The sequence below is a fragment of the Schistocerca nitens genome, chromosome 12, assembly GCF_023898315.1.
Source record: "Schistocerca nitens isolate TAMUIC-IGC-003100 chromosome 12, iqSchNite1.1, whole genome shotgun sequence".
Taxonomy (NCBI): Eukaryota; Metazoa; Arthropoda; class Insecta; order Orthoptera; family Acrididae; genus Schistocerca; species Schistocerca nitens.
Window position 1 is genome coordinate 46,156,416 of NC_064625.1, and position 20,781 is coordinate 46,177,196.

A 20,781-nucleotide genomic window follows, 5' to 3' on the forward strand; every position below is an offset into this window, starting at 1 on the left:
TATATGATCACAGACTATCTCTCAGTTGTTAGCACTAACCAAGCTTTATTGTGAAAATAGAAGTTTTCTTAAATTGAACCTGTGAATCATCATTCACTGAAGCATGCATTACCCACAACAGGTTACAACAATATGGATAATATTCTACTATTATATTATGTTTACTGTCTGACAGAAACAATAAAATATCTAACAGTGCTTTTGCTTTATGTCTTTCCACAAGACTTTTATAAATTGAACCACAGTATTCTCGCAGCTGGTACCTGTTATCCGATCTTATGATTTCCTCTGCGTGTAAAAGTTACAAGGATGATCAAAAGTGGGGAACAAAGAAATTCAGCCAATGCACCGGAAACTTTGCTGGATGCTGTTGTCCATAAAACATTAGGTGAAATTAAGTCAATCATTTTCAGCCACAAAAATGAGATGCAGAAAAAGCAATTAGATGATTATCAGGAAATCTTATGTAAGGTATCAAACTATTGTAGGTTTTGTCCCATATTTTCCAGTGGTATAATAGCAGATTATCTGGTACCTAAAGTTGATCAATAAAATACTGGATCAAACAGACTTTCTCCCATGGAAAAAAACACATTAATTAAAAACTTATAGCATTATACAGCATTATAAATAAAACTAAAAAATTTAAAAATTTTGTGTTCAATTAATAACTGTGATAGTTCCACTGACAAAATACACTTTTTAAGTTTTGTTCCTATATTTTAATACTTAGCTGACTGAGCATTTAAATTATCTATTACCCAGTGTAAGTGTGCAACTTTTGCAGCATTACTGATGCTTCTAGAGTTAAAACTGCTTTCTTCTAAAATACTTTTTCCAGTAGGCCTACTTGTGGATATCTACATGTACGTATGAGTGAACTACATTGTTTTTGCACAGCACAGACCTTCCCCTAGAAAGGAAGTATTACAATAAAGCAATATTCTGTAAGTAAATCTACAAGAGCATGTCAACAGAGAATGAAAGAATTTTTTTCACCTTTCAATGAACCAATCTCCCTGTGGTTGGCTGTATTTATTTTGTTGATCTTCGAGTAATGATAAATCAATATTGGTCAGTTATCATTGTGGATTATTGCAAACAATGACATGGTTATTAGAGCCCAAGCCCAAATAAATATAAAGTCATATCAAATAAATAATGTAGCAAATCAACACTAAAAAAGGAAAATTAATTAAAAAGTTAAAAGAAAATATGAAAAAAAGTAGTACACAAAATGTGTACGTAAATATATAAACAGTTCTAAGTTTTGAAATATCATGCATTTTGTTTGTTAGAAATAACTAAAGCTACTTTCTAACACTCTGGTTATATGTTGGAGAACAAGACAAATATTTCACAGGTGCTAGACACTTGGTGTGCCACCACCCACACTAAAGAAGGCCCTCAGCTGACCCACAGACTGCCTGCTTACAAACACAGAAGAAGCACTTTCCAAACTTTTTGTATGTCACAAATAGCACACACTACATCCGAGTGTAGTGCAAAATAGGTTAGCAGTTTACCAGAGGAGGATTAGAATGGAAACACTTAACTGATGGGAGGTATGAGACACGTAATTCACTCACAATGAAGAGTATGCAGCTCTGAAATATCGCTCACCCGCCATACGGGTTGACAACCAGGTGTGATGGTCTGGGGTGTCATTTCTTTTCATAGCATGACCCTTTTGGTTGTCATCACATTACCACTCCAGCACAGTGGTACGTCAATGGTATTCCCATTTTGTTGCCCTTCACGGCAAACCATCCTCGGCTTACATTTCTGTGAGAAAATGACACCCACACACAGTGAGAGTTTCTACTGCTTGTCTTCATCCTTGCCAAACCATACCTTGGCTAGCAAGGTCACCAGATCTCTCCCCAATTGAGAATATTTGGAGAACTATGGGCAGGGCCCTCCAACCATCTTGGGATTCTGATGATCTCTCCAGCCATCTTGGGTTTCTGATGATCTAACACAGCAACTGGACAGAATTTGGCACAGTGTCCATCAGGAGGACATCCAACAACTCTGTCAATAAATGACATGCCAAAAAATTGATTACATAAGAACCACAGCTGGACCAACACATTATTGACTCGCTCAACTTATGAATCTCTTTCTTTTGAATAAACCATCCAATTATTATGAAACTCTCATCATTTGTTTGTCTGTATATGTACATCATATCTACCAATTACCATCCCATTTGAATAATTCCTTTGTGATGCATCTTTTTTCTATGCATTTACAATTTGGCTTAGAATTGATATATGAAACAATCAAAAGAAAAGTAGTATGCAATTATAGTAACCCTTATCACTAGACAAACACAGCCACATAACCACCAATATTCATTACAGCATAGTTCAGAATAACCACTGCCTTGAACACAGAAAATATTTTTGACCTAGCTTTAACTCATTGAAATACCCCTTTCAGAACACACAGTTAACACTTAATTTGTTTTGTAGTTTTCTGGAGTGCTGATGACTATTGTGAAGGACACACGTTTCTGCTCAGTTAAGCATATAATTTTAGGAATGAAGCTCTTGAAGTGGCAGCATTTGCTATGTTCTTTGAGCTCCATTTAACACTTTTCTTTCTCCACATATTACCCATTCAACAGCCAAATGTGTTTCATTTAGCATCTGTCTACCTGTAGCCCTATACTTTGTTTTACATTTAATTTGCAGTAGCCACTGTTTCCTCAGATATTTATTTAGAGACACTGTGTTAACATGAACGGTCCTTCCCATAATGAATAATGTTACTGGGTACACATCTGTCCAGTGCTTGAACAACCGTTCTTTTAAATCTGAGCCACAGTTTCTCTACATGCCCCTGCCCAGAGGTAAATGTTTTGAACACCTCTTTGAGATATGTCACTAGAGCCATTACCTACTTTACTGAACATATAAATCTTTCTGCTTGTGTTAGTTGCCCTCGTATTTAGTAATCATTGGTGTACTGCCTCATGAACACTGATACCAGTTTTAAAATGGAATTCATGAAAAAGGATGCAACATCTCCATAATGAGTGGGCTCCTAATCTATCTATTTTACTTAGTTTCATAGATGGGCATTTAGTATTGTTTTACAAAATGAACTGTCAGGACCACCATTAAGAAAACTTTACTTATTCCATAAAATTTAAGTTTTCTCTGACATTGACTGTATATTTGGCAAAAAAAGATTTCTTAGTTGGCTGATGTTTTCTCAAAAGTTTTGGTTACATATGGAGGCTGATACAAAAGCCCAATCAGAACCCTGTGTGCACCCTTCGCACCGAGTCTTCGCCAAATGATCTTACATGTAACTTCAATTCCTATTCTGATGAATTTGAGTTTCGCATCTCCTCTGATGATTATACCACTGCCATTTCCCATTATGTTACCCTAAATACATACAATTAGATTCACCCCAAAAATTTCCTGCTGTCAATTTAGGTTTTTCCCCAGTTTTTTGTATGTAGTAATACATAGCTCGACTGCTTTTTAAGATATGAAACTCTGTGATTCTGTTGAAATGCTACGAAAGTCGATCATCAATGTGATTTTAATGGACTGATCTGTGGGCGTATATTTTAGGTCTTACAATAATACTTTTAGGGGCACCCTCCTTCTGTTACATCATCAATTTCTGTGTTGTTAGAACTGATAGTGACAAAACACACACACACACACACACACACACACACACACACACACACACTCTGAAGTGCCAAAGAAATTGGTACAGGTGTGCGTATTCAAATACAGAGATATGTAAACAGGCAGAATACAGTGCTGCAGTTGGCAAAACCTATAAGACAACAAATGTCTGGCACAGTTGTTAGATTGGTTACTGCTAATACAATGGCAGGTTATCAAGATTTAAGTGAATCTGAACATGGTGTTATAGTTGGTACATGAGCAACAGCATCTCCGAGGCAGCGATGAAGTGGGGATTTTCGCATATGATCATTTCACGAGTGTACCGTAAATATAATGAATCCAGTAAAATATCAGATCTCTGACATCACTGCAGCCAGAAAAAGATCCTGCAAGAATGGGACCAACGATGACTGAAGAGTATCGTTCAATGTGACAGAAGTGCAACCCTTCCACAAATTGCTGAGATTTTGATGCTGGGACATCAACAAGTGTCAGTGTGCACAGCATTCAATGAAACATCATCGATATGGGCTTTTGGAGCTGAAGGTCCACTCATGTACCCTTGATGACTGCATGACACAAACCTTTAATCCTCACCTGGGCCTGTCAACACTGACATTGGACTGTTGATGACTGTATACATGTTGCCTGGTAGGACGAGTCTCATTTCAAATTGTATCGAGCGGATGGACATGTATGTGTATGGAGACAAGCTCATGAATCCATGGACCCTGCATGTCAGCACGGGACTGTTCAAGATGGTTCAGGCTCTGTAATGGTGTGGGGCATGTGCAGCTGGAGTGATATGGGACCCCTGATACCTCTAGATACAACTCTGATAGGCGACACGTACATCAGCATCCTGCCTGATCACCTGCATTCATTCACGTCCACTTTGCACTCCGATGGACTTCGGCAATTCCAGCAGGACAATGCAACACTCCATACATCCAAAATTGCTACAGAGTGGCACTGGGAACACTTTTCTGAGTCTGAACACTTCTGGTGGCTACCAAGCTCCCCAGACATGAACATTATTGAGTATATCTGGGATGCCTTGCAACATGCTGTTCAGAAGAGATCTTCACCCCCTCATACTCTTGCAGATTTATGGGCAGTCCTTCAGAATTCTGGGTGTCAATTTGTCAGTTCCCTCCAACACTACTTCAGACGTTAGTCGAGATCGTGCAACATTGTGTTACGGCACTTCTGCGTGCTCGTGGGGGCACTACATGATATCAGACAGTGTAACAGTTTCTTTGGCTTTTCTGTAGCAGTTCAATAATTTTCTTACACCACACATTCAATTTTGGACGTCTTAGTTTTAATCCAGTGGACAGAATTGTTTAATATTTTGAGTTGGCAACATTTAACAGTTTTGTAAACCTTTAATGCCAAATGATGAACACCAGCAGATTGAAATGTGTCATAAATAAACTAAAGTGAACAATAACACTCTGAGTGGCTGTGGTAAATACATATAAACTACCTTACTACAGTTGTGGAAAATTAATACCATCAATGTCGTAAATGACTATAGGCATTAATATTGGTGATACACATATTTTGGGGACTAATTTTAAATTTTGCACTCAGCTCGACATACTGAGCTACTGCAGTTAGCAACAGCATAATATGGAGGGTTTTTACTCATTTTGTATGGTAAATAATGCAAACACTCACAAGATCATAAAGAACTTTTATGGTCCTGGAATACATCACACATCACCTTATGTACAGACTACCAAGTGAGCACAAAATTGCTAGCAGTGGCATGTGTTTTGTAGCTGAACTCCCATAGCTCCCAGTGATGTCACTCCTCACCCGGTCTGGCAGTCAAAAGTCATCTGGGAAGCCAGAACATGCCCTCTAGGATAGCCAACAATGTTGTTAAGAAAAGGTTGCTGCACAACACAAGATACACCAACAGAAATGCTAAACATGGTCTGTATTACTGCATAAACCATTTAGCATAACTGACTGCACTTGAAAGGTGTGTCCAATAATAGGTGTTAAGAGTGCTACCATATGAACAGAATCAGGTGCAAATAAAGTTTTGTTGGGAGACTCTATTTTACTTCTGTCAGCACTGTTGATGAAGCTGTCTTCATCCTTATGAATGCAGAAGCAAACACAATGATACAAAGTCAAGGAGTATTTGGTCTGCAGTGAAAGTAATGCCAATTCCCTTCTTTGAATAGAGTGTCATGTTTTACTTAGATGGTCTCCACATGCAGTCTACTTTGCATCAGATTTCAAGTACCTGGATTGAATTGGTCTGTATCTATCTGTTCTGTGCTTGCACTAGAATACTGTTTTGTGTTCAAACTGGCAACAATAACTGGAAGTAATAACACTAAACTTATCTCTCTTCTCCATGCAGGCCACAACTTCCCACCTAAAGTTTTTATTTCTTCTGGACTGAAATCAAACCAATGTGAAACATTGGGAGTTGTTAAGAAGAAAGTGGAGGCAGTTATGAAGGAAATGTTAGAAGATCAAACAAGATGGGAATCTGTTACAAACTTAGTTCACATAATTCAATAAAACTACTTTACAAAAAGATCGTACCAAAGTGGATCCTACCTGATTCGTTTGGTATTTATTCTCAGTCTTTATTAACTTGCCCTCAGAAATAGCAATACAATGTGGCAAAACATAGTAGTAATATACTGCCATGAAAGATATACCAAAATACATACCTGGATATACAAAATACATACCTGGAATGCTGAGTACAAGAAGAGCCATATCTTAAATAGCGCTCGTAAAAAGGTTATAATTGGTGATGGGATAAGTTTCATTTGTGATGGGGCCACAGGACAGAGTAAATAAGACAGGAACAGACTTACTTAAAGCGAGACCAAGCCATGACCATACAAAGCCTTTGGCCTCTATTTCCAAGGCTCACATAAGTCCATCTGATGTAAGAAAAGCCATTCCGAAAAAACTACAGATGTAACATGCCAAATGCAAAAAAATGTTTAAGTTCCCCCTAGCGGTAGTTAAGATAAAATTTGGTTAAAGAAATAATGCAGAAAAATATCCAAATAATTCAGTCTCTTCAGTGATTACAAATTTTTAAGTTATAAATTTCTCATTTTGAGATATGAAAAATGTGAACAGTATTGTCAGTAGAAACAAAGAATTTGTAGAAAATACAAATCTTCAAAAACTGTTAACATTGTTTCACATATATTATACATTTCACAGAAACTAATGCATCAAGTAACTGAGACAGACATATCAGAAATATATTTATTGGATAGCGATCCACTAGTAAAGAATATTAACACAATTATGGCCAATCCATCACATAATTCCATGGCGGTTTAACTATCTATGTAACAATATGGAGAAGGAGAAGAAGAAGAAGGAGGAGGAGAAGAAGAAGAAGAAAGAAAACTTGGCAATGGTATTTCTGCTATATGCTGCTTTATGCCAGATGTTTTCCAAGCAGAAGCTTCTTGAATTCTAGGCAATGAAAATATAAAATGAACAAGACTGTATTTTGTTATTTTCAAAAATATGCACACACTTGATGTGTGCAAATGAGCTGGTTATAGCCACTCTGTAAGCTCACTGCTTGGCACTAGGATCCAACAAACAACACATTACTGAAACTATGCTTGCCTAAATGCATTTTGATAACTTTAGTTGCACACATATGTGGAAATAAGCCACAGCTCAGAAATGAATTATGAATGACTGTGAATACGTAGCCCATGTAAGTGCCTCATTTATCATGAAATGTGCTCTAGCAGACTCTGCAGTGCCAGACGTGTGGGCTAGTGTGCGTTATCAAACTATGTTTTAGCTTTGGAAGCTTTCTGCAAACAATACATGCTGCTACTTAGATTTTAAACCAAACTACAAAGATTAACTGAACCACTTGGCAATTCAGTAAAATTAAACAATAAAATGGAATAAATTCTTTGAAACAGGAATGTCACTGACTACATTGGATATAACAAAGAAAGTAGATACTATCAATAAACTTTTAGTGATTCCAACAGCATCACATTTTCAACAAAAAATATACTGTCTGATGTAAGTGCTTTAAGATGTAAACGATTACAATTTTTTGTATTCAGGTACACCACAAAAGACACATGTATAATCAAGACAGATGATAAAAAAACTAATAGGGCAGTAGAACATCTGATCACCTGGATTTCAGATTTGTATATACTATTACACTGACTCACTGGAAACATTTTATGTCATTACCTGTTTTAGTACTTTCCCTGTATATTCAATTAGCTATCTTATATTTCCAGAAGCCACATAATTAACATAAAAATTAAAAAAACTGTCAATAATTAAGACAGATAAGCACTGTTTCTTGACAAATCTACAAAACCAGAGTGATTTAACAGTCTCATATTTCAGCTGTTGTGACATTTCTCTATTTCTCAACAACAATAACAGAATGAAATATATAGGAAGAAAACGAAATAAGACTTTATATGCATATTTCCATTATAAAAAAATATAATTAGCATTTCCAAAAATATAATTAGCATTTCCAAATGCACTAAGTAGTGTTGTAAAGTCCATGAAACATTTCAAAAAAATGGTACACATAAATGACTAAACATAACATAAGATATGATACAATACATGAAAGACGAACTCTCAAAGCTTTATAGAACATGGTAACTGCAAGGTAGTCTGAACAACCGCTGACAGGTAAGCTACAAACCATAGTTGCTGAAAATGGTGGAGAAAAAGGCACAGAAACAATTTTGTGTGCATAATTTTCCAATCAGTAGTAGTGAGTGTGCAAAGAGCTTTCCATGGCATGCTACGAAGACACCATCAGTTTACAAGAGCAGAGTGCAATGGAACAAGACATTCTAGGAGAATAATTATTTGTGCAAAGTAAAACTTTAGGCTGATCAGCATGTCTGTTTGAGGGGTGTGATGCAAAGTCTCACAAAGACTACCACTCGAGCTAGTACAGAACTGAATATTCCTTGCCAACAGTGTTGAAAATTCTTCGGAAACTATTAAAAGTAAGCCATGCAAATAGCAGCTTCTGCAAGAAATAAACTATTGTGACAAACTGTGCCTTCTGCAATTCTGCCAGGCTTGACCTCTTGCAATACTTTTCCTTGTGGGGTTACACCAAAGATAGTGCTTGTATATCAACTACAGCACAGAACATCAATGATTTGTGAAACTACATCACTGTAGTTGTCCTTACTGTCACTCTATATATGCTGGATGGGGTATGGGCAGAAAGTGTGCCATGTGACAAAACATGGACAGAAAAAATGTTTATAAAAATAGTAGAAAAAGCTTTGAGAGTTTGTCTTTCACATATGGTATCACTTGTAATTGGCAATTTCTCTGTACTGAATTTTTAAAAGTTTCATCAGATTTTATAATTACTCTGTATGAATTAACTTCATTGACAAAATGAAAAAAAGAGTACTATATTGAACAGAAACTATAGTATGAAACAAGACCACAAAAAATAATAAATGGAATTGAGACGTAACTCAGGAAAAAAATAAAATTTATATTTGGGTATTTACTACATCTTTCATTTACAAATAATTTTGAAATATAACATTTACATTTACACCTATACTCTACAAGCCACTTTTATGGTGTGTGGTGGGGGGTTCTTAGTGCACCAAAGTCACTTCCTCCTTTTCTGTTCCATCACAAAAAAAGTGTTATTAAGCCTTTGTGCGAGCTCATATCTCTAGAATTTAATCTTTATGCTATTTCAATGAGATATGTGTAGGAGGAAGCAATATATTCATTGATTTCGCTTTGAATGTAAGCTTTTGGAAATGTAACAGTAAACCACAATGTGCTGCAGAATGCCTCTCTTGCAGCATCTGCCAATGGAGTTGGCTGAGCATCTCCATGATGGTTTTGTGCTTACTAAATGAACCTGTAGTGAAATGTGCAGGTCTTCTTGACTCTTGTCTATTTCGTTTATCAATCCAGTTTGACATGGATCCCAGACTTACCTGGGGTTAGTTTTATGTGGTTGTTCCACTTTAAGCCTCTCCGTATGCACACTCCCAGCTATTTAATGGATGTTACTGCTTCCAATGATTGATTGAAGATTTTGTAATCCTACAGTAACTGGGATTTCCACCTATTTATACTCAATATGTTACATTTGTTTATCAAATTAGGCAATAAGTTGCAGAGAACTGTCCAAGTTGCAATATTACTTTTCTTTATCACTCGCTCAAGTTTCTAAAAACACAGAAACAAAACAGTAAGTACCTTGCATATTACAAAAACAGTGCCACAATACAAAGTTAATGGGCGATAATTGATACATACCATTAAGTTATACAGCAACATCAATTATGATAGTCACATGCCTATACATTCCAGTTAAACACATCTTGTGAATTAGTACAGAGCTGAACTTCATTCACCTAACTGAGACATCACGGAGTGGAAAGTATTGGAAACACTGGGGTAAGGGGTGCTTATCAGAACTGCACCATCTAGCAGCAACTATATTTACATATTTCCTTTTTTTCTTCTCTCTTTTCAGCTTCTTATGAAGTAACAGCATACATGGTAACAAGCATTACAAAATACATATTTCAAATACAACAAAATTTTTTACAAGAAATATTAAGTTTCAATATGTAATGGGAACAAAAAGGTGTCTATACATCATCATGCCAGCACCATTTGTGGTACACTGATGAAACAAATTTTGAACACCTTGACCACACCAGTAATACAGAGATGAGTTTTCAAAACACAGACAGATCCATAGACTTTTTTACAGACAACTTAGTAATATATGGCAAGATAAGAAACCCCAACTGTATTGAAACCACACATTCAGGTATAAAATGATTACATAACGTCCGACATGAAAAGTGGTAAAACCGTATCATCAAGAGTAAACCATAAAATCACAGAGTAAGGCATAAAACCATTACAAGAATAGGACATAAATTAAAGGTAATGAATAAATATTACAGGTGTATCTGTCTTTGACCTCATGGTAACAAAGTCCTATACTCACAGCGTAGAGCCTATATTCACACATGTTGCAAATTGTTGTAGGTAAACACATAGTTTTTCTTTGTTTTACATGGTAGAACTCCATTATTTTACCTCTCAAAAAAGAATTTAGAGTTGATGTAGGTAAAACAACATTATAAGCATTACAGCCTACTTCTGACGGAATTTTAACAGTGCTTCATCCTTAAAAATAGTTTCATAGGTATTAAACTGAGACGTCAAACACTGCAAAATTAAGTTCCTGCAGGATTCTCACCATGAACCCAAAATACAGCACTCTTATATTAGTTACATAGTTTAAAAAAATTCTCCTATGTCAAGCCTAATCTATAGATCTGTCTGCTGGCATTTTGAAAACTTGTTTTTGTATTACCAGCATCGTCGAGACATTCAAAATTTGTTTTCATGGTGTGCTGAGTATGGTGCTGGCATGATGACATACAGACACCATTTTGCTTCTGTTACATATTGTAACTTAAATATCTTCTTGTAATGATTTTTGTTGTATTTGAAATATATATTTTGTAATGCGTTATAAAATACTGAAGGAAGAGGGAATAAAAAAAAAAAAAAAAAGAAAATATGTAAAATATAGTTGCTGCTAGATGGCACAGTTCTGTTAATCACCCCCTGTCCTAGTCTTCCTAATACCTTTCACACTGCAATGTGTCAGTTAATGGAATGAAGTTCAGCCCTGCACTAATTTGCAAGATGTGTGTAACTGGAATCCATAGGCATGTGGTTGTCTTAACAGATGTTGTTGCATAGCTTAGTGGTGTGTTCCAATTATCATCTGTTAGCTTTGTACTGTGGCTCTGTTTTTGTAACGTACAAAGTACTTGCTGCTTGGTTTCTGTTTTTTACAATGATTATCTAATGAGCTTAGGCTCGAACTATTAATCAAGTAATAAAGAAAATCAATATTGTAACTTGGATGATTCCCTGCAGTTTATTGCATAATTCAATAAACCACATAATTGCTGACATCATGTCTTCTAGAATACTGGAAATTAGTATATACATACATTTGTTTATGGTGACAATCAACTGCAGTCACTGCAACAAACATCAATCCTTTACAAGTCTACTTGCTTTTTGCAACAATTTTCTACCACTGTGACTTCTCTATATGCAACAGCATCCTCTGACAGCCTCAAGGATGTTGTGATGTTATCTGATATATCATTTATATAATCCTTTGAGGTAAGCCCATAGCTACTTTTATGTATGTACAGTGGGGAACGACGTGCTGTATTCTGTTTGCTAGAAACTCTTCAATCCAATCACACAGCTGGTCCAATATTCCATACACTTGTATTCTGTTCATTAGGTAGCAGTGTGGAACTATATCGAATGCCTTCCAGATGTCCAGAAACACAACATCAACCAGGATACGAGCACTTTCTGGGTTTCGTGGCTGAACAGAATACCTGTTTGCGGAAACCCGTGTTGATTCCTACAGAGGAGATATTCGGTCTCCACAAATGTCATAATACGATACATAAATCAGTTCCAAAATTCTATAATAGACTGTCATCAGAGATACGGGCCTATAGTTGTGGTCATTTGTTAGATGACCTTTCTTGAAAATGGGAATGACAAGCATTTTTTTTTCCAATCACTAGGAATGTTTGGCTCCTACAGGAACCTACTGCTAGAAGAAGAGCACATTCTTTCACATACTACATTTAGAACTGTACAGGTATCCCATCAAATCCAGTGCCCTTTCTTCTGTTGAGTGATTTCAGTTCCTTTTCTACTGCAACTGCACTTATTATGGAGTATTTCAGCCTTCTCTATGTCATATTCTGTTCTGATCCCAATAAAGTCACAGAGCATCTTAACAGTTGGCTTTGATCCATTTTCTGATTCAATGTAAGACCAAACTTCTTACAATTTCCTGTCAGATCAGTAGATAGAGCTTTACTTTAGATTTTGTTGAATATTCACACGGATCTCCTTACACTAATTTTGTTTGACAATGAGGCTTCTTCTATGTTTAAATCCACTTCCATATCAGTTTTCTAGCAAGGTTGTTGAGCCATGGCAAATCCTTCCCATCCCTCACAAATTTTGTGCAACCCATACCTATCTAAGGTTTACTGTACAGTACTACTGAACTTTGTTCCTTAATGTTCAACATTGTCAGTGCTGGAAATAAAATTTTCAATTTGACCGCTCAGGTAATCTGAAATGTGCTTGTTTTCACTGTTGCTAAGTATAAATATCTTCCTAACTTTCCTCATATTCCTATTTACAGCCATATTCACTGATGATGTAATGGTGCTATGATCACTGCTTCCCAGTTCTATGCTAACTGATTTGAAAAGTTCAGACCTGCTGGTGACCGGGAGAATTCTCTGGTTCAGATATGGCAGTTATAACTTCAGGTCTGTCCATAATTTGTGACACACTTAATCTGCTACATGTTATTAAGGCATATTTTAATTTGTGTGGTCCAGAAAAAACTATCAGTACCAGGTGAAAGGAAAACTAACCTCAACTTTTCAGATGTCTGTTGCATAGGCCCAATGAATCTTTTTGATGCACTATAGCCAAATTTAAAATATAATGGCATTGTACAGAACTTTCTGTGACCAAACCTGGACAAATTACCAAAGGATGTGCAGTTGCACATTTGAAACTTTCACATCGCTCTCATCTTTGTGTAACATGGGGTGGCCTGCACGATCACCCTACTTAGCCATGGGTGATTTTTTTTCCTCTCTTGAGATACCTGGAATACAAGTTCTGCACACAATCTCTCAATAACTTTTAAATGGTTAACAGAAGAAAAACTAATTAGGAAATGAATTCAATAATGGTTGCCACTTGAAGGATATTTTTTGTTAAAGTAATTGAAAAAATTATATAGTGAATGCAGATAGTCATGGTCACTGCATGCACAGACAGAAGGACACACATGGGATGAGCGCTAGTGGTTGGAGTTATGGGCAGGCATTGTAGGGGTAATACCAAGTGTTGGAGGGGAATTGGCATTCGAAACTGAAGCCTATGCTAACATTTTTTGTAAATATTAAGTGGGAGGCATTCTATGCCCAATTTGCATGGTCATCATTTAAAATGTTCTGCTGTCACCTCTGCTTTGGTTACTATCTACTTTAATTAAAAATGCAATGATTTATTTTCACTTGGCTTGTTAACCATTTGTAGCTTTCAGAGAAGCATCATATGAGTCAAATTTTGAGTAAAACCTACATATTCCTACTGTTACCATGTTAAAATTTGCTACTTTTGCCGAACACAGCAGAGTTCACATAGTCTCACTTCACTAAATGTTGTGCATTTGCACATTCTTGGTAAAAAATAAACATGTAATGTCTTCACTTATGTTGTTCCAAAACTCATAGCATTTCTCATTTTACCAGCTATCAATGGCCCTTATAAATTGCATTATTTCATGGAAAAAGCTTGTAGTTAGTGTAATAGCATGATAGATAATGAAGTTTTGCATAATAAACATATCACAAAATACTCTTCTCTTTGTATGCTATTATTTGCCAAAATATCATTTTAATATCTCAGAATGTTTATGAAATATGAGGAATGTTGTTGATATTTCACTCTGGTTTTGTCACTGGCATGGCCCAATTGCAAATGAGTTTGCTACATCAGACAAATTTTCTTAAGATTGGTGATAGATAGAGACCTGCAACCAAGTCTAAAGAAAAATTCAATACATTTGCTAAATTTCATACACAGCAACATATTATGTAGTATGTACCAAATGTAAAATCACAGCAACCTTAATTTTTCATTACAAACGTTTACGAATTACTTGCAGTATCTTACTTTCACATAATTATCCCAATAACTATGACCACTGATGAAATGACAGGCACGCCATCATAAACCTGACATAAAAAGTTAAAAATAAAGCAAAAATGAGTTTTTCTAACAAATAGTTTCTGTAAAATCATTCGAGAAAGATTGCAGGGCTTACGCCTCAATTCTGTCATTGCTGACTGGCCGAAAGGTCTCAGACACTGTCGGCATCCCCTTCTGAACAAGCTCGCCCAGTGCTTTGGATGAAAATTGGTCACTGCTCATCGGTTACCATGTCCCGCATGGGCTATACCAATAAGCGGTTACAAATAAAGAGAATATGTTAAGTTTTTTGTTTTACTCAATTTTTAATGCCTTTTGTAGTGTCACCACATATAAATTGTTGACTTAATCACCTTAATGGGACAAAGCATTCTAGTAAACACTGTAACTTGTTCTGCAAGGTATCTTGAACAGCTAATTACATAATTACAGCAATCTTTTTACTGTTGTCAACCTCAACTTTTCTTCCACAAACCACTTCCGATCCTCTCTCAAGAATATCTGCCCCTCCCCTCCCGCTCCCTCCTCCTACTCATGACTCACAGCTGTGTTGGGATTTGAATTTATATTACATTTTAGTCCTTTCCACAAAATCTTTCTTATTTATTTCTGTGGAAAGAAACTCTTCATTCCAAAAGCTGAAGTTACTTTGGACTCTTGTGCTTCCAGCTGTACTACTGTTGAATGTTACTTTAGTCAAATAAATTATTAACCTGTCATTATTTGGCTTTTTGAGTTTTTATCTTATTAATAGTTTTCTTCAGTTTCAGCTATTAATCATAATTTATAAATTATGTCATTGGCTCTTATGAGCAAAATGTATCATACCTGACAGATATCCTAAAATTATTTATTTATTTGTTTACAGATAACATGGCATGTACCATAAAAGCTTATAACTGAAACTTGTTGTCAAAAGTATTTTTAATGCATTTTGAGGAATACTAATTCTTTGGAAATAAAGCTGTGTAATGCCATTTTCATTTGGTAGCATCTAACATTTATAATACTAACACAATAATTCATATTTCAACACAGCATGTTTCTCCATCCATAGAAACAAGTGTTATTTTATTGACATGTCCACACCTGTTCCACATGTCAATGTTTCAAGGACTGATGATAATGTAATAGGTTAGAATCACATTTAGCTAGTTGAATCCCTCTCAGTATAAAGTTTTACCTACCTCTCCAGATGGACTTCTTCTCGCATTCAGTGGTTGCATTCTTGATGAGATACGCATTAAGGGTGGTCAGACTGGGAGACTTTCGCAATGTCTCCTCACTGTTTTTCCACACATACGTAATGTATTTCTGCTCGTATGATACTGTGAGAGAGGACAAAGAATATTTAATAACTGTGTTTAAGGATTGTTGACATTTATTTCATTAAAATTCAGGCTTATCACCAAACTAATTACAAATAGCAAATTGAAAGTGAAAGTCATTTTCTATAAACACGCACATATTAAGCGTATTACTGAACTAATATCAGAAAAATCTACTTTAAGACATTCTAGAAAGCAAAATGGAATCCTGGTAAAAATAGCTGAAGCAAATTCAAATAAATATTAGCCTCACAACACACAAAGCTTACAGAATTATCTTGCTATAATGCCAAATAAGCATTTTGCACAATGAAATCAGCATATAAAAATGGGGATTAGACAAAAAAATCATACTTTGTGCAGATGGGATATAACTATAAGAGAGTAATCCTATCGTCCGGACTTCATTCACCAAGTTTGATAGTGCCAATATAGCTGTACTCAGTAAATGTGTGTTACTCGGCTTGTTGTTGGACTTTCTTACAGTATAGCTCTTCAAACTATGTTTATTGTAACATTGTGTTCAGTATCAATAAAAACAGTCTGTTGCACATTCTTGTTTCCTTGTGTCGGTTACTACACTAACAAGAAATGAAGACAATATAACACTGAGTATGTGATAAATAAATATACACCAACACCTACAAACCAAAAGCTACCAATGTATATAATATGTGAAATAGTCTTTGTTTATGGGGTAATCCTTACAGCACAATAGAACGTCTGAGAAAGGCACATCCTGAGAAGGCGAACTCAGATTAAAATTTCATTAAGCCCCTCTGTAATGAATTTGAGACATGACGACTCTCTCAAACATCTTTTGCCATGATTTACAACAAAATACTGAAGAGTTGCTTGCTACATACAACGTTTTATTGTTGATAGTTAAATATGGATATCTGTGTACAGTCGGTGAGGGACTCATCCTGCCAACCATGAACTGTTTTACGTAAGTCACCATCTGACATGATTAAGATTATTCCATAGCGTAAAAATTCTGTACAAAAATGAATAGGTGAAATGGCTGATAATGTGGAAACACATTATGCTCTATATTGAGAATAACAGATTTTGCATTAAAACTTGATGAGTCAACTTTACCAATGAATGAATCTTTACTTTTAACTCGTGTGCTGTATATTAAGGATGAAATATTAGTTGAGGAGCTATTATTTGCAAGGCTACCAGACATACACACTAAACGAGCAACAATATATGGAGTTGAACAATTATTCAGAGAGAAGGAAATCTGCTTTAGAAAATGCATTCTTGTGCAACCGACGGAGCACCACCAACAATAGGTTGCTACAGTTAGTTTACTGTATACATGAAGAAAGCTGTCCCAGATGTGTTTACAATTCATTATGTAATTTATTGCCAACATTTAGTAATGTAAAACCTAAGTGACCACTTACACAACTCACTTCAGACTGTAATCATGGCAATGAATTAAATTAAACTCCAAGCTCTCAATGATAGACTTTTTCAGGTGCTCTATGACAAGAATGATGAACATTTGCTGCTTAATACAGAAGTTTGATGGCTTTCAAAAGGCAACTGTGTCAGAAGGTTTATGTCTATTTTGATACTGAACTGAAAGTGGTCAAATTTGGCATTGCTTGCCTGGCAGTTTATTTGCCAAACCTCATGAAATTCATGTACACCTGCAAAGTAATGAAATCAAACTTACTAAAGCCATAATTGTTATTTTAACATTTGTTTTGAAATTAGTTAGGTTCAATATAAACATAAGCCATCAAGAATTACAACAATTTCCAAGCCTCTCCGGGTTATATGAAAAGATTATAATCTTTGGTGATGACATGCAAATTGACTGCTATCATTTGAGTGTGTTGCGTGAAGATATGACAGAACAACTTAAGAACCTGCTTTTGATGGAAATTCCAGACTGGGTGATATGTCCGTTTTCAGATATTGGAAAAGTGAGAATTTTGGAGGAAGAACTAATGGGGCTGAAATATAATTTTCATTTGAAACAAAAATTTAAGATATCTTATCAGTTCTGGTTGCAGAAAGAAATTGCTGAGATATATTGCAGCATGTAAAGAGATTAAGAAGCTTCTTATTTTATTCACAACAGCATATTTGGTAGAATGTGGTTTCAGTGTTGTGGTGTGACTTCTGTCAAAGCAAAGAAATAGACTTCAGATAACTCAGTGTGGAGATCCGGGACTCTTATTAAACTAGATACTGGAAAACTGATATCTCTTCATCAAGTCTATCATCCCATTATGGTTATTCTGAATGTCAACTCAGAATATTAATTCTATCTTTTTATATTCCAATGTAAAGTCACTGTTCCGTTATAAAGTTAGGGCCACTATTCAATTTAAAATAAATTTGAATTTATGTTTTAAAATAATATGAATCAGTTATCCATATTTCGATTTTAAAGATATAGGATATGGTAATTTAGGATGGCACTGAGGACAAGTACATTTGGCTGGGTGGGAGGTAGTCTGAAAAAAATTGAGAACCATTGGTCTACATGGACAGGACATTCAGGCTCCAGAACAGAGCAGAAAGAATTGTGGTGTCATTCGAAGAGTGAGGCAAAAGGTTGGAAGTTGGCACCTCACAACAGAACCACAAGCTACAGGCAGTCACTGCCAGATGCAGCCACAAATTTGAAACGTTGATGAAGACACGCCATCAAGGGGTTCAGTAATCCACTGCTGCTGGAAGTCTGTTTACATCAGAGTGCAGTGCCACTCACCTCAGTCTGATAACACAGCATCACAGTTTAGATCCAAGAGTGAGCATGTGTCACTAATAACAACTGTATATTAAAGTTCATACTCAAATGCAATGTGATATTTGACTATCGTTTGGTAATATTCAGAGTAATAAACAGCCATTCTTGTGTTCTGCAACAATATTAAATGTTTACCATCCCTCATGTGGAAGTGGATGTCTTCCAAGTTAAGTGTTACTGTATTCATCTGTTTCATTGAAACTGGGCTAAAATTCTTTATATGTTGTACTATCTGCTTGACCGCTTCCAAAGTCAAACCTATTCAACTGTTCCTATGGCATATCAAAAATTGTGTGTTCAAGTGTGGTTACCTGTCCACTACGTATAATCACCACGACGTGTAATTTTGATTAGACTTCACCGACACCTGTCTGGGTGGGTGTGTCTGGTGTTCCCCTAGTCACAGTGGCTATATTCTTTTTTGTGTATTGTACCTTGGCTAAAGTGCTTAACCATGTCCGAGTCCCCATGTGAGCTATAACTAAATAAAGGTGTTCAGTTCCAGGCACAGCAGATTGAGCGACGACTGCTCCGTGTTCAACAGATAACGAACTTACTGTCGCAACAAGCAGCACGACAGCCGGTTACTGCATCCTAGTTTTGCCAGCTTAACAGCAAAGAAGAAGACTGATCACAATATCACACCCAACTAGAAGCACACTACACCGCATGCAGTGTTAATGGTACGGCACGGATTGCATTCTTTCTGTCCACTGTTAGAACCGACGTCTATCGTCTGTGTTTCAATTTGCTTCCTGACTCACATCCAGAAGAACTCGTAAGAAGAATCCACGAGCATTACGAAGCACAGATTTGAATTGCTGTGGCGAGATTTCAATTTTTTCATCTTAAGAGCCACTCTGAACAGTCACTGCAGCAGTAGACTGCTGAACTTAAGAGGGCTTACAAGACATTCTGGTTCACTTGTCCTTGCAGACAAAATTACAGTGATGTCATGCCATGTGATGCAATCATGCAAAATATATAATTCTCTTATTTGTAGTGCACAGGGTGCTCAGTCTACAGTTGACGTTAAGGTGAGTAAGAACAGGCCTCAGTTTAAAGGCAAAGCTTTACCATCACATTGTACTTCGGAATAAGGTGAGGATATCCTGTCCTTTGTGTTTTTCTACTACTGACAGAAAAGCTTGTCCTTGTCATGAAGCACAGTTTTTAAGTGTGGTGAGCACGGTCGTGTCCAGAGCATCTGTCGACAATGCCGTCGGACCGGTGCCAGTCTACTGCACAGCTGCACTGCAGCTATCAGCAGATGAATGTTATCACAGCCCAGCCATTATTGCAGGCACAAATAAAGCATCAGTTTTACACTTCCAGGAAACCTTCTGCTGTAGTCCACAGAAAGCAGAATGAACTTTTTTGTGCACTTATGAGAGGCTAACAAGAAAATTAAACTTAAATTAAACACAGGTATGTGTGTTTTTCTAGTACATAAAGACACTTATACATGATCAGTAGCCCTTGGCTACAGAAGCTTGCTTCTGCTTTGTCTGTTTATAATGAAATACCAGTACTTGCCTTGCGCAGTTTGCCAGCAACTTCTCATGATGTTACAAATTGTGTTTCATTCCATCTATTGTGTTCCAGAAACAGTGCAAACATTTTTGGTTTAGCCTTGTTTTAATCATTCAATCAGTGCATACAAGTCAATGTGTTATGAATCAGTGTTTTGATGCCTCATACCAATGTTTCTGACTCGTACAAGTGCAGTGAACTTTTTTTAATCACGATTAAGATTACCTAAAAATGTTGAGTGACACATTACTTTTAAACACAATGTGCAATCACAGTTTTACCATGCTAGACTTCTCCCACTGCTATATGTGAGCAGGTTGCAAAGGCACTGCAATGACAGAAAGACAGTGGGGACAATACAACTCATTCCTGCAAGCCAGCGGGCAACCTCCCTCCTCCCCTCACAGTTATACTTAAAGAGCCATTGGGAGGTTTACATCAGTGTGTTGATTTTAAAGCCACAGTAAATTCACAAATTGTCATTGATTACTATCCTCTCCCACAACCACAGCTATTGATAGGCATGTTGGGATGTGGCAGTTTCTTTTTGAAGACTGATTTACACGAGATATATTTACAGTAAGCACTGGACAGACCAGTTCAAGTAATATTTTGT

The 20,781-nt window shown here is 36.3% G+C and overlaps 1 protein-coding gene across 1 annotated transcript in view; it reads right to left on the bottom strand.

Moving 5' to 3' along the window:
• LOC126215068 (glutamate-gated chloride channel) overlaps positions 1-20,781 on the bottom strand; it is a 438,289-nt gene that overhangs the window by 114,688 nt on the left and 302,820 nt on the right. Inside the window, exon 7 of the mRNA XM_049941716.1 lies at positions 15,716-15,856. Coding sequence (XP_049797673.1) covers positions 15,716-15,856 — 141 coding nt within the window. The remainder of the gene's footprint in view (positions 1-15,715; positions 15,857-20,781) is intronic.